Raw genomic sequence first — 23,498 nt, forward strand, 5'->3', positions numbered from 1 at the left:
TTTGTCACAAAAACGCACACACGCACACACACACTCACTCGCACACACACACACACACACACACACACACTCACACACTCACTTGCGCGCGCACACACACACACACACACACACACACACAAAGGTGATATTGCTTTGCATAAAAGTCATGCCTATTTAAGATTTTCATGCACAATTTTCCACAAAATTCTCATTTTTGCAATATAAAAAAATATATGATATTGTGTTTTGCATAAAGGTTAAGCCTATTTAAGAATTTTTTAAAGTAGATTTTTATGCACTGTCACAATTTCCATGAATATTTCCCACAAAATCCTTATTATTGCAATGCATTTGGACATTTTATTTTTGAGGGTTTTTTCTTTGTAACTTTGCATTTGTTCATTTACTGTAAAGATAGTGATATCTTGTTGATATTGCAGTGATTAGAATTGGAGGTAAATGTGCTCAAATATCATGATGGGACTGTATTTAAGGTAAGAATATAATATATATATATTTTTTTTATTTTGTGGTGATGTTGGTTAATGGTCACATGACACGCAGGTAAGTAAAATTTCTCATTTTTTTGTGAGTGTTTTATTTTGATTGCTTTTATTTTTAAATCATTTATTTTTATTTAACATTTTTTTATTTCAAAAATATATATTTTAATTTTACATGTTCTGTTTTAGTTTATAATTATTTTAACTTTACATCTGTTTTGAAATTATTTTAATTTTATATTTTAATTCATTTAAAAATATTTATTATAATTTTACATTTTTTGCAGCTGCAGTGCAGTGACGCAGTGAGGATTATTGGCTCTTATGATAAATTGCTTATAATGGGATGGGATGAAAGTATTTGCTTAATGACTAAATGCAAATGTTCCAGCTGGTTCTGCTTGATTTGCAAGCAGCTAACGAGTCAGTGGGAAGTGGTTACATCTTAAACTAGTCTCCATCTGGGTTCCCCCGAAATCTAGATTTAATAAATGAATCATTTTTGTTTTTTATTTAATTTTTGAGGTCTCCCTTTAGTTTTATTAATTGCGTGCGTATATTTCATGTGCCAGTAATAATTTGTAATACTGATGTTAAAATACAATTTAATGTTCCAAATATATTTTAAAATAAAAATATATAATATATACATTTTAATTAAATATACTACATGTCATTAAATATTATAAAATGTATTATATACACAATAAATGTATTACTATAAATACATATTTTTAACATTATGTCATATACCGTTTATTATAATGTAATATTATATTAATATTACATTTCATTAGCTTTTTCTTTCATTTGTAATATTGATATATTAAATGTATAAATAAACAACATATTAATATTAATATAATAATAAATGTAGTATTTCACTACAGCGCATGTATAACGTGACAGATGAGGAGCCTCGAACCTCTGTGGACCACTACAGGGCTTCGAACCTGCAACCTTTCACCTTTCTTTACGGTCATAATTCACGCCGATATTTCCGTGAATGTCTGACCTTCCACGAGATCCTCGAGGCTCGCGATCTTCCTCGCGCCGTCCGCGCTGTAGATGTTGCGCACACCTTGCGGCAGGTGCAGGCTGTCGGCGAGCGCGCGCGTCAGCTCGGCCAGCAGCGCGTCCAGGGACCTGAAGCGGTCGCCGGACACCGCGTACACCAGACCCTTGAAGTACCGGTCGCCGTTCCGGTAGAACCGAACCTTCTTGGCTCGCTTCTCGGAGCTGAGCGCCTGGAGCGTGCGCGTCCGGTAGAAGCTGCAGCTGGCGCTGTGCGCGGGGCTCGGGACCAGACTGCTCGCCCGGGAGCCCTGCTGGGAGCCCGAACCCGCCGCGCGTTTGGAGCGGTGCGCCTTGTCCCGCTCGTCGAAGTGCTCGAGCTCGATGCTCCTGCTGAGAGACATTTTCCTTCCCGGTAACCGACTTCGCAAGCGTTCTTTCTTTTTTCTTTTTTTCTATCGTCCGCTTTGCTCGCTATTGTCATCAGCCCGCGCGGACACAACGCTCTCCCCGCTGCGCGTTAACCGGGCGCACGGCGCGCGTCGACAGCATCATTTACATCAACACAAAAGCAGCGCCCGGCGTTTATTCCGCGTTCAAACGCGCGTGAAAATGACTCGGCTGAGAAATAAATTAGTCCGGACGCCAGCTGTTGTCTGCGTGCAACAAAAACCCTGGATGAACTGAACTGAACAATCCCGGTCAACCGCGTAATTCCGTTCAGACTGATCCGCCCTTAAACGAGCGCGGCGCGTGCGGTTTCTAGGACTCCTCCGCGCGGTCTTAACGCCGTGACAGCACTGAGGAGAAACGTGATCTTTGATATTTCTATTTTTAAAACATTCAAAAAAGAAGAGATTTATTTTTGTATCCTTATTTGAGTCAGAAATAAACCGGTTCCGCTGCGTCCTCACCCTCTCTCTGTTTTTAAGAAAATCTGAACTTCAGAATTAAAACTAAAATTAAATTAAATAAAGCAAAGGACACCGCTTGATTTATTTATTTATGCATACACACAAAAATAAAAAAAATCAAATAAACATATTGAACATTACAACTGGCAATGTGCAAATCATAAATTAAAAAACAGACGGTGCTTCATTTTATTTAATGCATGCAAAAAAATTATAATTTATTAAAAATGGTAAAATTACTATTCGTTAAAAATGTTAAATTAAAATAAATAAGTAAAAAAAAAAAAACATTACAAAAACACTAAGCACTTGTCCAGTGCTTGCTTGATTTAATGCATGCAAACATGACAATTCATTAAAAATGGTCAAATTAAAATAAATAAGTTTTAAAAAATCATAAAAAATAAACACATTACAAAAACACTAAGCACTGTCCAGTGCTTGCTTGCTTTATTTATTGACATGCAAAAATTACTATTCGTTAAAAATGTTAAATTAAAATAAATAAGTAAAAAAAAAAGCATTGCAAAAATACTAAGCACTGTCCAGTGCTTGCTTGCTTTATGTATGTATGTATTTATTTGTATTATTATTTATTTGCATGTGAATACATGCAAAGATGACAATTCATAGCATTGCAAAAATACTAAGCACTGTCCAGTGCTTGCTTGCTTTATGTATGTATGTATTTATTTGTGTTATTATTTATTTGCATGTGAATACATGCAAAGATGACAATTCATTAAAAATGGGAATACTCAAGTAAAACAAAAATAAAATAAAGCACTGGATATAGTGCTTAGTATTTATTTAGTTAATAAATGCAAAACGGAGCATTCATTAAAAATGACCAAACGCAGGTTTTTTTCTTTATTTTGCTCTTCAGTTTGTTCCAGTAAAGTACATCGTACATGAAAATGCACCCTGATGTTTTTGTTAAATGAGGTAATATTCACCTGGATTTCTCACACAGTTCTCAAACTATTTGATTTGTCCTCGACTGACTTTCACTTGACTAAAGCTTCACAGAGGAGTTTAATCAATTCTACACAGACTCTTCATGAATGTGCACATCTGATATTAATAAAGCTGATCAGAACACTGTCTTTGATGCATTTCATGTGCTTCTGAACAAACACAAACAAAAACACTTCATGCCACGTCATTTCTGTTATATTAACCTCTTTTTAACAAGATGAAACATATCAGATTGCTTTTGAGCATCTAAATAGTTCATTATTTTTGTGCCATTGAAAAAAGGAAGAAATATAAATACCACAGTGTGCTGGAATTCAACTCCATTGATGTGCTTTTAATATTGAAATATTTTTCTCCACTGATGAAGATTGTAATATTTCTGTCTCATTACATAGATTGTCTGAAAGCTGCTTCCATGTCAGCACATCTTCAGGATTATCATTTGCATTATAAAGTACAATAATTGAACTTTGGCTCACAGGAAAGTTGATTAGCGGTCATTGATGAGCAGCCAATCAAATAAAGCCACACGATCTCATCATTTCCAAACTGAAAGTCCATATTTAGAGACTTCAGGACTCTTTTCACCCCTCGCTGGTTTTCACTTGCAATTAGATTTAGGTTCAGATGAACTTATTTTTCAAATTTCACATGCAAATGAATTATGAATGAATGATGAATTAAATCATAAATATGCAAATAAAACATTAAAACATTTGGAAAGATTATGTGATATTTACCAATTGCAGGGAAAAACAAATATGCCAGAATCAAACGAGAGAAAAATGATGGTGAGGATCTGCTAGTCTAAATTATAGAAATATGGGTAAGCATGAGTTAGACTGAAATCATTTTAAAATGAAAACAATTCAAATAAAACACTAAAAATGAAATAAAAAATTAAAAAAATGCTAAAGTTAAATAATTTTGAAAATAAAAATTAAAACAAATAATTTAAAAATAAAAATAATTAAATTAAAACACTTACTAAAAATGAAATAATAATGTATAATTGAAAAAAATAATAAAACATTATTATATTAAAAAAATTAATAATTACTAAAAATTAAATAACAAAAATGTAAACTTTAAATAATAATTAAAAAACACTTATTCAAAATTAATTAAATCATCATAATGCACACAAATTATTTTAAAAAATAACAATCAAAATAAAACTTAAATATCAATTTTAAATCAATTTAAAATATAACAATTCTAATGTTGTTTGTAAGTTTTCCTACAGGGTTTACATTGTTTAAGTTTATGTCTGTGGTCATTATAATTTGTTTTATGTAAAAACAATAAAATTGTGTCTGAGTGTGTGTGTGTGTTTGATTGAGTGAGTGTGTGAGAGAGAGTGTGTGTGTGTGTGTGTGTGTGTGTGGATTCTCAGGGTTCCTCTATCCTGATCTGTAGGATGTCACTCAGATCCGGCCGCTTTCTCAACGCCTGAGGAAATAAAATACACTTTATTACAATCAGACACATGCATCCAATATTTCTATTTCATTAAATTGTTTTTAGATGAGATTTGGATCAGGTGTGTGTGTGTGTGTTCATGACGGTTTCTGATTTGACCTGTAGGTTGTTGACGATCTCCTCATGAGAGAATAATGTCTCATTTCATATGTGAAATGGTCTAGATCAGGGTCTAACACATTAATTAAATCATAAAATAGTAAAATGTAAATAAATAAATACTTTTAAAATAAAAGGAATAAAAAAAAACAGTAATTCATAAAATATAAAATTTAAATAATAATAAAAAACAATCAAAATCAAACTTACTTAAAATTATATAATTCACAAAAGTCAATTGTCAATAATTTGAAAGTAAAAATAAACAAAAAATTCAATAATACACAAAAATGTCAAATCTAATAATAAAATCAATCCAAATAAAACAAAGAAATTATATAATTCACAAAAGGTAAAAATTAAGTAATTTTAAAATAAAAAGAATTGAAACAAAAGACTAAAAGAAATAATTTACAAATAAGTACAATTTAAATATTTAAATTAAAAAATAAAAACAATAAAAATAAAACACTAACTAAAAATTAAATCATAATAATGTATAAATTAAATAGATAATTTTTTAATAAAAAACTATTAAAATAAAACACTGAAAATTAAAGCATAAAAATGTAAAATGTAAACAAATAATTTAAAATAAAAACCAATTATAAAAATACCTACTAAAAATTAAATAAATCATATTAATATATAATTAAAATAAGTAAATAATTTTAAAATAATAAAAACACTTGCTAAAATCACATCATAAACATTTATAATTACATATAAAATTCAAAATAAAAATAATTAAATTATAAAACACCTAAAACTTAAATAAATCATAGTACTGTACAATTAAAATAAATATAAAAAAAAAAAATTATTAGATGTAAAATTTAAATAAAGAATTTAAAATAAAAACAGTTCAAATGAAGCACTGGGTCAGTTTGCTGAATTGAGATGCTCACTGCTGAAGTGCAGTATGGCTCTGGCAGTGACGGGTGTGGAGATGAAGCTGAGCGTGTGCAGCTGCTGGAGACCGTCTCTGCAGATCTCCGCCGCTCCCTCCTGGTTCAGCTCGTTCATGTGATCCAGCTCCAGCTCACACAGGTTCACACAGTTCCTCACTGCAGAAACACATGAGTGACGCTGAACCGTGGTCAGATCTCACATCACTCACGCATCACCTGTCACTCACCCAGAGAGGCCAATCCCTGCATGCCGCAGCTGGCCCCGCCCATTCCCACCCGGCACAGGTTCGGCCAGCAGCGGCCAATCGTCTGCAAGCAGCGGTTACTGAAGCGACTGGGCTGCAGGCTGCAGGAAACCAAGGTGGGAAATCAGTGGTCATGTGATCAGCGCTGACGGATTTAAAGAGACGGATCCTCACCACGGCAGTAGAGGAGCGATGCGCAGCGTCGTGATGTCCCTGCATCCCGCACCCAGAGCCCAGATCACCTCTTGTCCCGCCGGATCCGACGCGCTCCTGAACACACCAGAACAACACCAGAATCATCTGTGCGGGTAAGTAAGCTTTTATTTGACTTTTACCAAAAGGGTAATATGTGCTGAAAAATACTGAAGGTACAAAAGCCCTACATGCTTTACATGTGAAATATAGCATAATTACTATTAAAACAATAATAAAGACGTAAATCAGACAGGTACTGATTTAAAGTTAAAATAATTTATTTTAAATAAATAAATAAATAAATAACATATTTAGGATTTAAATCATTTAAAATAAAAACAATTAAAATGAAGCAATAAAAATTAAATCATAATAATGTAAAATTTAAATAAATAATTTAAATGAAAGATAATTAAAATAAAACACTTACTAAAAATTAATTAAAACAATGTAAAATTTAAATAATTTAAAATAACAATTAAAACGAAACACTAAAAATATAAGCATAATAATGTAAAATTTAAATAATTTAGATGAAAGACAAAATAAAACACTTACTAAAAATTAATTAAAACAATTTAAAATTTAAATAATTAATTTAAATTAAAGACAAAATAAAACGCTTACTAAAAATTAATTAAATGTTTTTACATTTAAATAAATAAATGGATAATTATAATTATAAGATAATTATAATAAAACACTTACTAAAAACATAAGTACCGCATGCCTTACATGAGAAATATATAATAATACTCTTAAAGATTTAAAGTTAAACTGATTTTTGAAAATTATTCATAATAATTCAAATATAATTAAATAACAGATATGAAATAATTGAAATTAAAAGTATGTAAATGTATGTGGTTCAATTCTCAATGTGCCTAGTCAATATTTATCAAATATTCACAATTCTGTACGCAAATGTAAGAAATGGAATTCATATTCAAATATTACATAAAAATTCAATCTATCTATCTATCTGTCTGTCTGTCTGTCTGTCTGTTCTGTCTGAATAAATTAATAATTAAATAATAATAAAAAATTGCATATGAAGAATGAATGAATGAACAAAGGAATAAAAACAGTGTATGGGTAATTCTACATTAACTTTTATAAAAAATATATATATTAGACTTTTTATAAATAATGTAAATATATAATCTAAAAAATTGTAATAATGTAATATCTAATATTTATTAGTGTGATGTGGGACACTATTATAATGAGTCATGCGGTTCTTTATGTCACCTGTATGTGAGCGACTGCAGCGCGCGACAGTGACAGCTGACGACCCACAGCGATCTGTCCGTCAGAATGTTGGGACAATGAGGGACACGCAGAGCCACAGCGATCTGTCCGTCAGAATGTTGGGACAATGAGAGACACGCAGAGCAACGAGACTCCGCCCTGCTGACTTCAGCACCGCCTCCAGCCCCGCCTCCAGCCCGCCCCTCAACACAGAGAGATCCGCACACACAGCTGACAACACACTCCCTACTAAAGCACTGTATACTGACCGTCATGTGAGAGATGTGTGTGTGTGTGTTTGTGTGTTTTACCTGGTGCTGCGTAAATACTCGTCTTTACTCTCTTTCTTGCCACGAGATCGAGGTTTGAGGTTGTGAAGAACGAGAGACTGAGTCTGACAGCACCACTGAGACAAGAGTCATCAGGAACTACACACACACACACACACACACACACACACTCGAGGTCAGGATGACAGTGACCTCTAGTGGTCTGGCTGACTTTGTACTAGTTATGGCTTTAGTTATCTGACGAAGCCATTTTGGCAGAAGTTCTTTGCGGCCTGTATTTGGAAATAAGCTTCTAAACAGGTAAGACTGATGGGAGTTTCTGTCTTCTGTTGATGTTTGCAGATTTAAATGCTTTGCTGGTTTTGTTTGGGCAATTATTCGCTGGTGCACGAGGACCGGGAGATTTGCTTTAGGTTGGATGAAGTATTTGTGGATTCAAGTTGTGCATATAAATAAAGTGTTTACTTAGATTGGTTATTTGTTTGATTTTCTAGTGATGAATCCAAAATACTAAATGTCACAGATGTATATTTACAGAGTAATCCACTGTTTTGTGGAGGAGGGTCAAAATGACAATTTTCACATGAGATTCGGAGCCAGATTACACGGGAGTAAAATGACTTCAGAAAGATTGCAGCATCGATATATTATTTTCACACAAGTCTATTAGTAAAATCTGTTGACTTTAGTAATTTTTGTTGCATTGTGTGTCAATGGTGACAGTTCAAAACTAGGAAAAAAGTTGTTTTTGTGTGTTTTTCTCCAAAGTTTGCATTGGTGTAACTCAAGAAGTGTTAAAGATATCTTAATATCCTTTTAGATTTTGGTTCTTAACAAACTTTTCCTTTAGCATCTTAATTTTTAAGGCCCTGTAAGATTCATTGCCAGAGATATAGGGATCTCAAAGTGGCTCCATGTGCACATTGTTAAAATGTATTTATATTTAGTGGTCAAAAATTTTACATAGATGATACTTTTTTCTTTTAAAGACAAATGTCTGAAGAACAAATAATGCTTAAACTAGAAATGTATCTGGTTTCCCTCTTTGCAAAATCATACCTGTCTGAGTGCCATAAATATACATTTTTCAAAAGTTTGCATGTCTGTAACTCAAGAAGTATTAAAAATGTCTCAGCAAGATTTTAGATTCTAGTTATTATCTAACTTTTCTATTGGTATCTTTATATTTAAAGTCCTGTATGGTTCACACCCAGAGATATGGGGATCTCAATGTGGCTCTAAGTCCAAATTGTTGAATTTTACCCATTTTCAGTGATCGAAAGTCAAATGTGGGTCACTTTGCATTCAGATGATACCTGTTGTATTTAAAGACAAATGTCTGAAGAACAAATGCTTAAACTAGAAATGTAGCTTGTTTCCCTATCAAAGCAAGTGTGTAAAACGTACCTCCAAATCTCAAGTGAAAATGGTCATTTTGACCCCATCTACAAAATAGCAGATCACTCCGTAAATATACATCGATGGCATTTCATATTTTGGCTTTCTTCTTCATTTATGTAGTTCTTTGACCCAAATGTCTTTACTGTCACTTTTGATCAATTTAACGCATCCTTAATGAATAATGGTCTGAATTTCTTAAAAAAAAAAAAAAAGTGCTGTTAGGATAACAGCATCAACCTGATAGAAAAACAAAGTAAGTCTATGAGATCTCCTCACTAATATGGGGAAACAAACAAGTGTGTGTGTGTTTTCTTGCCTTTGATGACACACGTGCGTTTTCCAGTGTTACTGTGGTCCAAACAACAGGATGACGTGCAACACTGCACCAATCCTTACACACCTGAAACACACACACACACACACACACTGAATATTCAACATTAAAGCACACAGAACACACACTCATGTCATATATCTAACACACACACACACACACACCTCAGCGGCGGTGAGCAGCGAGTGCGTGTCCAGATAAGTGAACACACAGAACAGTGCCGCTTTGAGCCGCAGACGCTCCGAACACACAGCTGATTCACTGGGTCTGTTCACACTCCAGTGCAGATCCTGACCTGATCACAACACCATCAACACAGAGAGATAGCAGACACTTTACACCCTAGCAACCACATAGCAACCATCCAGATCACCCTAGCAACCACATAGCAACACCACGGAATCATTGCACAGGAAAAATCTATTACGTTTACTTCAGAAAATGTAAACGCATGTATTTCAATAATTCACAATAATCGGTTCTTCTCAAGGAATATAGTTCTTTGTAATTGTAGGTGATGCTATATATATATATATATATATATATATATATATATATATATATGTACACACACATTAAATACATTTTTGTTACTTGAAATAACAAACATTAACTTAAAAAATTAATAAACATAGATATATACTGTAAATTTTGCATGTGTATTTTGTATGTGTATATATACTAGTGTTCAAAAGTTAGTGTCGGTGAGATTTTTTGTGTTTTTTTAATTGTCTTTTAATTTTTAAAGTCTCTTCTGCTCAACAAGGCTGCATTTATTTGATCAAAAATACTGTAAAAACAGTGAAATATTATTCTCATTTAAAACAGCTGTTATAAATCTTTTGTTACATTATAAATGTCTTTACTGTCACTTTTGAGCAATTTAATGCGTTCTTGATTAATAAAAGTATTACTTTCTCTCAGGATTGTCTCTCCTATGACTCCAGTGGTTCGATCTGTGTTTGTGTGTGTGTGTATGAGTGTGTGTGATTTTGTGTGATTTTGTGTGTGTGTGTGTGTGTGTGTGTGATTTTGTGTGTTTGTGTGTGTGTGTGTGTGTGTGTGTGTGTGTGTGTGTGTGATTTTTTTTTTGTGTGTGTGTGTGTATGAGTGTGTGTGATTTTGTGAGTGTTTTTTGTACCCATGCAGCTGTAGGTCCTGTATCCAGTGGGTTGCTGTGTGTCGTCCTGTGATTCTGAGGTGTAAAGTGACCAGTGGTCTGAATCGGCGTCAGTGTGTGTGTGTTGGATCAGCCACGGCCCCTCGATAGCTCCACACAACACATGCTGATACTGCTGTCTGTCCCAGTGACCCTCACAGCCGCCCGAGCCCACCGACAGCGTGCGCGGCCTCCGCTCGAACCTCAGACACGTCAGTCACAAACCACATCATTACTGCAGCAGATCACATCACATTTGAAACAAAAAACAGCAATGTTGCTTTGGCAACTAACTAAAAAAAAAGTTGAAGTTGAAGCAGTAAAATTAAAACCTAAATAGTAATATTTTAATAAAACAAAAACTAATTAAAAAATAGCAAAAGACAACACAATCACTAAAAGTACAACAAAAACTGAAATGAAAACTACAAATATAAAAATAAAAGCTGAATATTATTGAAATCTATAATATATTAAAAATACTAAAATAACACTGCACATAAATTATGAGACCAGGGGTTTTATAGTTAACTAAAACTAAAACCATAAAACTTTTTACTTTTAATAAATAAATAAAATAAATGTTAATTGAAATAAAAAAATTATATTAAATATATAAAAAAAAAAAAGATAGTTGCCAAGGCAACATTTCTCATTGTCATTTATTTTAAATGGATGTAGTAAAATAACTAAAACAAAAATGACTTTTGACATATTTACAAAAATCAATCAATCAATAGAAATCTTTACTTAATAAAACTTGAACTAAAATTAAAATGAAAATACAAAAATGACAACTAATTCAAAATATGAAAAAGCTATAATAGTATCTCAATGATAACTACATGAGACTCTTATTTCTCATTAATTCCATGATACGACCCATTTATAGACAATATCCTGTTAAATATGTTGAGGCGTTTGAACAGATGTGATTCACATGTGCATGTTCAGTAATGTACCTGTAGTGTTGAGCGGCTCTGTGATCAGACAGATGAGAAGATCTCCTGCTCATCCCAGACACGCTGTAACTCCTCTGTCAAACACACAAACACATCCACTGCTGATATATGAGAAATACCAGTCGTCACTCTATATCTCCAGTAATCTTAGTAAGATGAGATTGAAATGCTCCAAACATATAATGCAGTGATTGAGAGCTGAAGAAATAAAGGCTCCTCAGAAGATGTGAGATGTTCTGGAGAACATGATTGATGGAGAATCAAGTAAAGCTGAGCTGCTTCAGTCCAGTAAGAGTTCATCTGGAAACGGGCTCTCTGTACCTGGTAGCCTGACGCTCTGCTTCCTGCCAGGTGTCTGTGAGGGGAAGTGACATCATCGCAGAGGTTCTGCAGCTGCGTCTCGGCTCTCTCCGCTCTCTCCAGAAGGTCCTCGATGAAGCACTGCAGATGGATCTTTGCAGTGGCTTCCTGGAGCGCCGTGTCCCTCACAAACCTGTCCAGATCACACACTTCCCTAAAACACACACACACACACACACACACACACACACACATGTTAAAACATTCACACACAAACCAAAAGTAACATTTTTATTTAGATGAAAATCAAAACTGAAAATTATGCCAATCAAAAATGCCAATCAGAAGCTCCAAAATTGAAAATGATGAAAAAATGCGGTAATTCAATTTGGGTAATCGATGTTTCACATCCCAGCTAACAGGGAACGTTCCGCCAAGGTTTTCTCAAAGTTATGAATAAACATTCTTCCAATAACGTTAATAGAACGTTCAACGTTCTTTAAAAATGTTCTCAGAACGTTATTTATACATTGTTCATGGGATGCTTCTTCTAAAACATTTTAGTTGGATGCTCGTCTGACATTTTTAAAAATGTTACTACATGTTTCAGAATGTTCAGAGAACATTCAAAAGTAACTTTCCTGTAATATTTGCAAAATGATAAAAAAGGATCGTTCCTTTGTTCAACATTTAAACGTTCAACGTTTTGAACATTAACATTTGAATTGGAACGTGCAAAACATTCTTAGATCATATATTTGTCAGCCGGGACACTGATCTAGGATCATTTTGATACGTCCACAGTGCTGACATTAATGGCGGGAGACAAAAAAATGCATTCTCTGATACATTGCATCTTTCTCTTTAACGATTCTGAATCAGAATCAATTCTGAGATAAATTTTTCTTCAGATCTTGAGGAAGTCTTGACAGTTGGGCTACTTTTGCACTGTTGCTGCGGATTGTTTTTTTTTAGTCCCTGGGTTGAAACGATCCATGGAATGCGATTTTGTCCAAGGGGAACTTCCCCAGAATACGATTTCCCCCGGAACGTGATTGGGATAGCTTTGAGTAGCAATTGGGCTGTTTTTGTTACGCAGACCTGGCAACCTTGTCTTGAGGTACCTACAGATTCCCACCCCTAGCTGACAAGTTTATAGTAGTATAATAGTGACCTTTATAGTAGTTAATTCACGTTGTGTGCATGAAATAAACATTGACATGGTCAAAATGCGCCATCAGAGAAATTAATTAAACACCGGTCAGTGATTTTGACCCTCCAAAACGTCTGAAACTGAATTTATTTTTATTTTTTGGGCTATTTCAGACGAATATCTTCAGTTACTGTCATTTCAGTGCATCTCTGATCTCAACACAAACACTCACTGTTGCTTGCGCCGCAGTTGTTCATCTCTCTCTCTCAGCTCGTATCTGAGGCTGGCCAGCATCTCCACGGAAATGTCCACCTGCCGCTCCAGTTCGGCCGCCCGCTCCTCCGCATGACGCTTCTCTCTGTGCATGCACTCGCTCTCTCTCCTGGCCCGCCTCACCTCCACGCTCCTCCGCTGCACCTCGTCCTGCAGCATCTCCAGTTTGAGCGACACACGCTCCTGCACCTCCAGCGCCAACTGCTGAAGCCGGGCCTCCAGTGCCAGCCTGCCCAGCCATGGCACTCCCAGCTGGGCCACAGCGTGTCCGGCGTCTGCCTCCGCCTCTGCGGCTCTGGAGCTCATGGCAACCGCCAGCACTGGAGACAGAGACGAGGGCAAGTCCCTCTGAATGAGAATCTTTCGGAGTGGACGGGCCAAACTCAGGGCATCCAGGAGCTCCAGCCGCAGAGGACGGTCGATCTTGCTCTCTCGCTGGGCGTACAGGGACATGAGTCCGCCCTCAGAGCTCCGACGAGGGGTCAGACAGAGTTTCTGGCAGGAGCGGGCGCTGGACAGGTGTTCTCCAAAGCCACACGCCTCTCCGCAGGTCGGGCAGCGTAACGGCAGCTCTGTGCTGGTTGACATACTGCGACGATGTGCTCTCACGCTCGAAAAACAACTCCAGAGACGAGTGGGGAGATCATTCAGAGTTCAGGAGCATTTCAGGAACGTTTCAGGAACATTAGGAGCTTTTTAAGAACGTCTCAGGAATGTTTCAGTAACTTTAGGTGCGTTTCAAGAATGTTTCAGTAACTTTAGGAGCGTTTCAAGAAAGTTTCAGGAACTTTTCAGGAACTTTAGGAGCGTTTCAAGAAAGTTTCAAGAACGTTTCAGGAACTGTAGGAGCATTTCAAAAACGTTTCAGGAATGTTTTAGTAACTTTAGGAGTGTTTCAAGAACTTTTCAGGAATTTTAGGAGCATTTCAAGAAAGTTTCAGTAAATTTAGGAGTGTTTCAAGAAAGTTTCAGGAACATTTCAGTAACTTTAAGAGCATTTCAAGAACATATCAGGAACGTTTCAGTAACTTTAGGAGCTTTTCAAGAACGTTTCAGGAACTTTAGGAGCATTTCACGAATATATCAGGAACGTTTCAGTAACTTTAGGAGCTTTTCAATAACGTTTCAGGAACTTTGGGAGCATTTCACGAACATATCAGGAACGTTTCAGTAACTTTAGGAGCTTTTCAAGAACGTTTCAGGAACTTTAGGAGCATTTCACGAATATATCAGGAACGTTTCAGTAACTTTAGGAGCTTTTCAAGAACGTTTCAGGAACTTTAGGAGCATTTCACGAATATATCAGGAACGTTTCAGTAACTTTAGGAGCTTTTCAAGAACGTTTCAGGAACTTTTGGAGCATTTCAAGAACATATCAGGAACATTTCAGTAACTTTAGGAGCTTTTCAAGAATGTCTCAGGAATGTTTCAGTAACTTTATGAATGTTTCAAGAACCTTTCAGGAACTTTAGGAGCATTTCAAGAACATATCAGGAACGTTTCAGTAACTTTAGCAGTGTTTCAGGAGTGTTTTGTGGCTTTTCAATATCTTCTGGGGCATTTCAGTAACATTAGGAGTGTTTTAAGTGTGTTTTTCAAGGTGTTTCAGTATCTGGACGTTTCAAAGGTTTTTAGTAACTTCAGGAGCATTTTAGGGGTGATTCAGTATCTTCTGGAGATTTTCAAGGGCGTTTCAGTAAACTTTAAGAGAATTTAGGGGCGTTTCAGTAACTTTAGGAGAGTTGTTAGGGCATTTCAAAAGCATGTCAGGGAGTTTTAGTATCTTCTGGGGTCTTTCAATGGCATTTCAGTAACTTTTAGGAGTGTTTAAGGGGCATTTCAGTATCTTCTATCTTTCAGTAACTTTAGAAGCATTTTAGGGCTGTTTTTAGAAGTCTTTGGGCATTTCAAGGACATTTCAGTAACTTTTAGGAGTGTTTAAGGGGCATTTCAGTATCTTCTATCTTTCAGTAACTTTAGAAGCATTTTAGGGCTGTTTTTAGAAGTCTTTTGGGCATTTCAAGGACATTTCAGTAACTTTTTAGGGGTATTTGAGAAGTGTTTCAGGGCGTTTCAGTAACTTTGGGGCATTTTAGGGGTGATTCAGTGTCTTCTGTGGCATTTCAGGAGCTTTTCAGTCCAAAACAGGTTCTTGCAGCATTATCGCACCTGCAAAAGAAAAAAGGAACAAAAGGGATGATAACTTAAGTTTCATTCAATCAATAATAAATGCACTGGTTTCCATCACAACATGATTTTTTGCCTGTTTGAAGTGCTTCTAAGTTGTCAAAATGTATCTGTTTGTTATACATACGAATCTAAAGGTGAGGTGTCTCATTTCTGTGTCCTCCTTCCATCATCTATTGGTAATTCATATTAACACAGTATATGAACATATTCTTCTGTGTGTGTGTGTGTGTGTGTGTGTGTGTGTGTGTTCTCACAGGAAGTGATGTAATATAGGTAAGACACTGGTGAGCAGCAGTAAGCAGGTAACTCGTGGTGAGTATGTGCATTTGTTTGTCATTTAAGTGTGCACCTCATCTACTGATATTGAGTCTCTGTGCTTTCAGTTGATATTTCTGTAATCATCTACCCCCAATCCCATGGAGCAAAATGTCAGCTGCTCTTCCATAAAATATAAGTTCATGCTTATCACTGCTGCCATTATGATTCACCTAAATAGGATTTATAGTTATAGGAGTCTTCGCTGTTGAACCAGCAGACTCAGGAACCGTTTCTTTCCCTTGGCTGTCAGCCTACTAAATTAAAAATGTAACCGCTGAACACTCTATCCTACTCGGCCCAGCTAATACTATTTATAAAAAAAATTACAAATAAAAACTGTACAGCATCATCTGTTATTATTGTTGCACATTCCTTTGTACATTCTACCTCATGATGCCCATTGCACTGATATTGTGAATTACTGTATGTTTATATATTTGTAAATACCTCATTCTGAATAATGCACCTTCTTGTTTTATACTTCTCACTTGTACCCTACTGTACTGTATTCACATTGCACTATATTAATGTAACTTTAGATTGCATCTTGTACCATATTTCATAGACAACTGCATTGAGCTGGTCTCTGCACCTGCACCTGTCCCTCATAAATGTTTATTATGCACACAAACACACACACACACACACACAGACACACACACATATATATATATATATATATATACATATATACATATATATATATTCAGTTTTGTATCTATATATTGCAATTTACAATTATATATCCAGACTTATAACTATATTCAGATTGACTTCTATGCATTCTGATTTCCTTCTATATATTAAGATTTTTATATTTGTGACCCTGGAGCACAATACTCCAATAGTAATAGTATGGGTCACCATACTTGGCCACATGTCACGTCACTTTCACTTTTCACTTTCAGATATATTTGTAGCAATAGCCAACAATACATTGTATGGGTCAAAATTATCAATATTTATTTTATGCCAAAAATCATTAGGATATTAAGTAAAGATCATGTTCCATGAAGTTATTTTGTAAATGTCCTACTGTAAATATAGCAACACTTTGCTAAAAGCATTGCTAAGAAATTCATTTGGACAACTTTAAAGGCGATTTTCTCAGTATTGTGATTTTTTGGCACCCTCAGATTCCAGATTTTCAAATAGTTGTATCTATATATATATATATATTTATACACGCATATTTACGCTTATTTATATACATTGGCTGTTTGCACTTCTGACTAGATGCTAACTGCATTTCATTGGCTCTGTACTTGTACTCTGCTCAATGACAATAAAGTTGAATCTAATCTAAAAACAATGCTCTGCTGGATTTGAAGCGTTACATGCTGATCAAAAGAACGCACCACTAGACTCATCCATCTCATCTTACACTTATATAATGCACAGTATATACGAGTATAAAGTGTTGTTTTTGTTCTCCTGTGATCATGTTTGATCTTGTTTAGAGTCCCAGGACTACCCTGTATTGTTTTAAGGTATGTATTTGTTCAGTCTCACACTTGTTTAAATAAATCATGTGCTCTATATAGCAATGGTGCCACCTATATTTCAATGTCTCTCTCTTTCCTGCTTGTTCTTTACTTCATCTAATATATGTCTACTAGGATATCAAGTATACAGTAATTGTCTCTCCATCTGGCCGTGTGTGTGTGTGTGTGTGTGTGTGTGACTTATATTTTGAAATCTAATCAAAAATATATTTCATTATATTTAATGAATTAACTTTTGTTTTATGGATAATGGTGAAAATATACTTCCCAAAATGCTCTAATACATTTAATACACATTACAGTTTAAAATTTGGGGCTGGTAAGATTTTTTGTTTCTGAAAGAAGTCTCTTCTGCTCACTGAGGCTGCATTTATTTGATCAAAAATACTGTAAAAATTCTGAAATATTATTAGATTTTAAAACAGCTGTTTTCTATGTGAATATCTGTTAAACTGTGATGTATTTCTGTGATGCGCAGCTGTATTTTCAGCATCATTACTCCAGTCTTCAGTGTCACATGATCTTCAGAAATCATTCTAATATGCTGATTTGCTGCTCAACAAACATTTCTGATTATTATCAATGTTGAAAACAGTTGTGCTGCACAATATTTTGTGGAAACTGTGATGCATTTTATTTTTCAGGATTCACAGATGAATAGAAAATTCAGAAGAACAGCATTTATTTGAAATAGAATCTTTTGTTACACTATAAATGTCTCTATTGTCCCTTTTTACAATTTAATGCATCCTTGATTAATAAAAATATTTTAATTTTAATGACTGTTACCTGTTTTTTTCTGTAGTGAATTTTTAGAAGTCTAATTAGTAGAGAAAAAAACTATTATGCACATTATCAGGAAATAAATATGAGTGATTAGTTAGTTAACTAAGAATTTTTAATGTCAGTCCAGTGTAAATTCTGTTTTCAGCATAATTTTAACCAGTTCAAATGCACACTCAAGAAATGATGTAAGAGAGATTCTTCACGCATGACCCTGCGCGCGCCCCGCGTTATTTCCGCATGAATATGATGAAGACAAAAGCTGCGGTCCGAGTAAAGCTCCATCAAGACCGCGAGGATGAAATACAGTCTAGAAAAATTCATGTGTGCATCGATTATACAAATGCACAGTCTTCTGCTGATGCTTTCTCGTTTACATGTTTTATGATGCAGTTATTATTGAGAGAAACATCTACACGCGCCACAGAAGTGACCCAGTGAAAGTGCATCAATTCGGTCTGGTCTTGTATCGGAATGCATGTGAGTCACGCGACCCAGCCCAGCATCCTCACGTGCATCATCCATAAGCATTTATTCAAATGACCGTGCATCATTAAGCAGGTCAATATTACTGTTAGTTTTCATGCACGCAAACCCACCGGTTCTCCAGCTTCCCAGACGTCTGGCGCGTCCTGACTTCACTCCGTCTTGTCTTCCACAGACCCGCTGAACTCGACTTCATCGAGCACGAGCAGCCGCTCCGGTCGCCTCTGACGTCACTCCCGGTCTGGGAGGAACGGACTGCACGAGGAGCGTGAAATAGAGCGGTAGGAAAAATGCATTAATGTGGGGGCGCGCGCGTTACGCCGCGTCGAGCGAGCTGCGCTGTCCACGCACTCGTGGTGCTGAAGGTCCGCCGATGTGTTGAGAACAACTGGTTTGATTAAAATACGCTGCAGTTGTGTCCATAATTATAATACATTAAATATGTGATGAAATATGTTTGAATGCAGTATCTTTGAGATATAAGAGATCATATACGCTAATTTTTGTATACAATATATAAATATTACATGGAGTGAGTTGATATACTGTCACTAGGTTCTCTCCCTGTGTGTGTGTGTGTGTGTGTGTGTGTGTGTGTGTGTGTGTTTATTGCTTATTTTCCACACGTGTAAACAAGCTACACATTTATATTGCTAACATATTAGGCACAGTATAATTACAGTATAGTTTTGCTTTGAAAAATGTCAAGTATTTAGTGTATCTGCGTACTTTTGTTTTTACACATTCATGCTATAGTTAATAGACAATAGTTAAAGCTCTCTCGAATCTTGAATGTTATCAGTATAATAAGGTAATAATGTCATTTATCTGTCCTATGTGTGAAGGGGGTGTTTATAAAGGTCAAAATGAGTCGGCGACCCAGCAGTAGATATTCTGAGATGCCCATGCGTGTGACAGACAGCAGGATGAGCCTGATCAATGCCACCCCTCAGAAGTACAACCTTCTTCTTTGCAATTTTTGAATACACATTGATGTGGTTTTGTTGGCCTAAACTGCTTTCAGCAGGTTACATGAGTTATGTTACAATATATATATTAGGGTGACCATACGTGCCATTTTCCCAGGACGCGTCTTGGCCAGGATTTCTATATTGCCTAAAATATCTAGGTTTTGGCTTTGTTTGTGAGTGTGTGTGTGAGAGTGTGTGAGAGAGTGTGTGTGTGTGTGAGAGAGAGAGAGAGAGAAAGGTGAGGTATTTCATTGTCCACCAATAGATGGCGCTAGACTGACATGTCGTTAATGTGAAAACGACCAAATGGAAAGGAAATAACACTTTATTTTTCAAGGTAATTACGAACGATTACATGTATTAAAGTTAAAGTACTTGTTTAATTACTACAATACATAAAAACTACAGCATCAAATTATTTTTCACCGTTTTTTTTACAGTATAAAAAACGAACTTATTTGTTTATTTATTGTTTGGTTGTATGAAATCTGAATTCTCTCATTTGTTCAATTACTACAATATAGGAAAAATACAGTATAAAATATTTTTCAGTATTTTTAAAATTCGAAAATATATTTTGTTTAATTATGTTTATTTTATTGCACGAAATTTGAGTTTGTTGAATTACTAAATTTAGGAAAAGTCATATATATATAAACAATTTATTCTTATTTTTTTTTCGCAGTGACAATGACAAACTTTATATATTTATTTATTTATTATATTTATGTATTTATATATGCATTTAGTTTATTGCCTGTATGATCTTTTAATCAAATGATTTGTTTAATTACTACAGTATAGGAAAAGTACTATATAAAAATAAAATTTTCAGTTTTTACAGACGTTTTTATTTTATTTTATTAACTGTATGAATTTTTAATCCAAAGATTTGTTGAATTACTAAAATATAGGAAAAGTACAAAATAAAAAAGATTTATTATTGCATCTATATGTTCAAGTTTTTATTATGTTTGGCTTATACACCAGAAGTTGGGACATGCTTATTTAATTTTTATTAATATTATTATTATTTTAATAAATTTACTATTATTGTACAATATGGAAATTGGCACTAGTAAATAGTGAGTAGTTAGTAGTAGTCTGATGATGTAGTGTATGGATGTGTGTTTACATAATCATTAAAGACTCGGAATGATGTCAGTAAATAAAGTTTTATTTGAAACATTCAGTAGCCTCAAATATTCACAAGGCGTTTAACAGCGTGTCATTGCACGAGAACAGTTTTCAAAGGCAAAAAGACAATAATATCGAAACGACCTCCGGAGAATCCAGAGGCCGATCTGCACATCCAAGTGTGCTACTGCAACTCAACTACGATGTTGAAGTTTGAAATATTCTAGCGCTTCAGGTTCCCAAGAACCAAACCAAACACATTCTACTGTCGAAAGTGGAATACAGTCACTTATGAAAATCTATAAGATAGATTCTTCGTATACTCTCTTGAAAATCGACGATACAAAATTACAGTCGATAACGTACAAATATATAGAGCTCTTTTCGTGTGCTTTATAAAGTGATGTATCAAAATGCAACGTGTGCCGCATGCCAGCAGTGTGAAACAACAAGTACACGTTCACATCAAGACATGCAGGACGTTTCAGAAACAACATCTGAGGTTTGAGTGATCAACGTTCTCGACGTCAGCGCAGGTAGAAAAACATGGTTTTGTGCGACTTCAACAGTTGAAACTTTGAGGTGCTGTCCACTGGAAGTGCTGAAACACGTCTGGCTTTGCAGACAATGAGTTTTTAAGCTTTCACTCGCATGCCAAGCTCGCTTCAGGCTTTATTATAGAGTCTTCCACTTGCGGTTTTCGGACCACAGAGCTGCTCTGGCGCATGAGCTGCGTCGCGAGCATAAACTTCGGGTAGAACGGAACCAACAGGACGCTCCTCGCGCTCACACGAGTCCGGGGAGGGAAAACGCGCACGCGGCGGCCAGGAGCTCCGTCTTCTGCTGCATCCTCTCGCGCTGCTTGAGATGCACGCGTCCGTGCCGCTTCCTCTCGTCGCTGCGCGCGAAGCGACGCCCGCACACGTCGCAGGAGAACGGCTTCTCGCCGGTGTGCGTGCGCATGTGGGTAGTGAGATGGTCGCTGCGGCTGAAGCAGCGCAGGCAGACGCGGCACTGGAAGGGCTTGTGGCCGGTGTGGATGCGGACGTGGCGGGTGAGCTCGTCAGAGCGGGAGAAGCGGCGCTCGCAGTTCTCAAACGGGCAGGAAAAGGGCTTCTCGCGGGCCGCGCCCTTCCTGGCTCGCGGTTTAGCGCTCCGCGTGTTGGTGGCGAGCAGCGAGTCCAGGAGCGCGGTCGTGGCGCACGGGTACGAGATGGCCCTGTAGAGGCTGTTTTCATGCGCCGTGACGGGGATCTGGAAGTTGGGCATGAAGTTCAGCGCGCTCGCTTGTTCCAGCGGCTCTTGCTTGATCCACGTGTCCAAAACCGAGTCGGTCTCGGGACCCAATGGAGAGAGCAGGTCAATGATGTCATCCAGGTCTGAAGGCTCGTGAGAAGTGAAGCCATCGAACAGATCGCCACCATTGCAGCTGCTGCCAAACTCGCTCTTGATCGCCGGGCAGAAATTCACATCCGCGAATTCGTCCGACGAGTCGTTGCACAGCGACTCCGGCGAGCCCAGCGAGCTCCCGGTGGACAACAGCGACTCCTGCCGCGACAGCGCGCTTCCGCGAGAGTTTCCGGAGAAGCTGTCGGAGATGCCGACGATCTCCGCGAGGATGTTGAGAAGCGCGTCTGCGCTGCACGGCCCGGTCTCCGTGTAGAAGCTGCCGGTGTAGGTGAGCGGGGACGGCGGAAAGCCATCGTTGGAGCAATCGGGGAAACCGGCGTCCAGCGGCTCCGCTTTGGGCTTTAACAAACCGCAAGCTGCGAGGAAAGAGGAGAGAGATGCGTTACATAAGCTGCTGACTCACTGCATCAGGACTGAATCCAAACTAAAAGTGCATTTTTAAATTCCATTATATTTTGTGCATTGCATGCAATTTGATCATTTATCAAGAGATGCGGTGGTTGTGCATTAGAAGTTAATGATTCGAACATGTACTGATTTAATATGAATAAGATCAAATCCAGTGCTCACCAGCATCAGGTTGATTCTGAACGGCGGATTGTCCCTCCAGAGGAATGGTTTGAACGCAAAGCAGATCCAAAGCGCTGAAGTCCATGGTGTTCAGCATGATGTCGATGGGAAAATGGCGCAAAATCCACAAGGAATTATTTCCGAACGGCAATCCTGCTTTGGGATTCCCTTCTAGTTGGGCTTGCTTCAGGTTCTGGTCTCTGTCGATTCGTTTACCGGAATTCCTCATCCCTCTTTTATATCATTCGGCTCCGCCGAGGCTCCGCCCACCGCTCATCTACGTCGGCAGGAGGATTCCCCGCCGTGTGCTGTCTATGGACGGCTCTTGCCCAAATATGGGCAGAGGATGTGACGGGGTTCCCCTCCGAAAATGGGTAAGGGGCGTGACGTAGCGGCGACTTTCCTGAAGACCATTGCGGAAAAATGAGGCGCGTTTGTGAATGACAGGCGGCCATTATGTTCGCAGTGGAATAGTGTCAAAGTGAAATAGCCTCGGGTGACTTCTGATGGGTTAAAACGATGAACAGCAACAGCGAGACAATGAATGCACGCTGAAAGCCCGTGCAATGCGGATATAACAGACTTATAACCACAAACGAGCCATGCACAGTGGTTTGCATTTTAGAGATTCAGCTGATTTGTAACAGGAAATATGTCAAATATCAAGCCTCTGTTATGCATC

The 23,498-nt window shown here is 36.9% G+C and overlaps 1 protein-coding gene and 2 pseudogenes across 1 annotated transcript; all 3 read right to left on the reverse strand.

Annotated features, from left to right (window-relative positions):
* LOC107702143 (serine/threonine-protein kinase DCLK2-like) overlaps positions 1–2,195 on the reverse strand; it is a 21,888-nt pseudogene extending 19,693 nt beyond the window's left edge.
* A 2,560-nt stretch (positions 2,196–4,755) lies between these two features.
* On the reverse strand, positions 4,756–14,219 carry LOC107702144 (F-box only protein 41-like; annotated as a pseudogene).
* A 6,648-nt stretch (positions 14,220–20,867) lies between these two features.
* Positions 20,868–23,185, reverse strand: LOC107702154 (early growth response protein 1-B-like). Its single transcript, XM_016504395.1, has 2 exons — positions 22,817–23,185; positions 20,868–22,602 (listed from the first exon to the last, which is right to left on the reverse strand). Exons 1-2 carry the CDS (start codon positions 23,043–23,045, stop codon positions 21,623–21,625), a joined length of 1,209 nt encoding a protein of 402 aa, XP_016359881.1. The 5' UTR covers positions 23,046–23,185; the 3' UTR covers positions 20,868–21,622.
* Between the last annotated feature and the right edge of the window lie 313 nt (positions 23,186–23,498).

The sequence above is a fragment of the Sinocyclocheilus anshuiensis genome, unplaced genomic scaffold (assembly GCF_001515605.1).
Source record: "Sinocyclocheilus anshuiensis isolate Anshui unplaced genomic scaffold, SAMN03320099.WGS_v1.1 scaffold1762, whole genome shotgun sequence".
Classification (NCBI taxonomy): Eukaryota; Metazoa; Chordata; class Actinopteri; order Cypriniformes; family Cyprinidae; genus Sinocyclocheilus; species Sinocyclocheilus anshuiensis.

Coding starts and splice junctions, on each gene's coding strand:
- LOC107702154 (XM_016504395.1), bottom strand. CDS start 23,045: ATGAGGAATTCCGGTAAACGAATCGACAGAGACCAGAACCTGAAGCAA. Junction 22,603..22,816: donor TCAGAATCAACCTGATGCTG/GTGAGCACTGGA, acceptor CTTTCCTCGCAG/CTTGCGGTTTGTTAAAGCCC.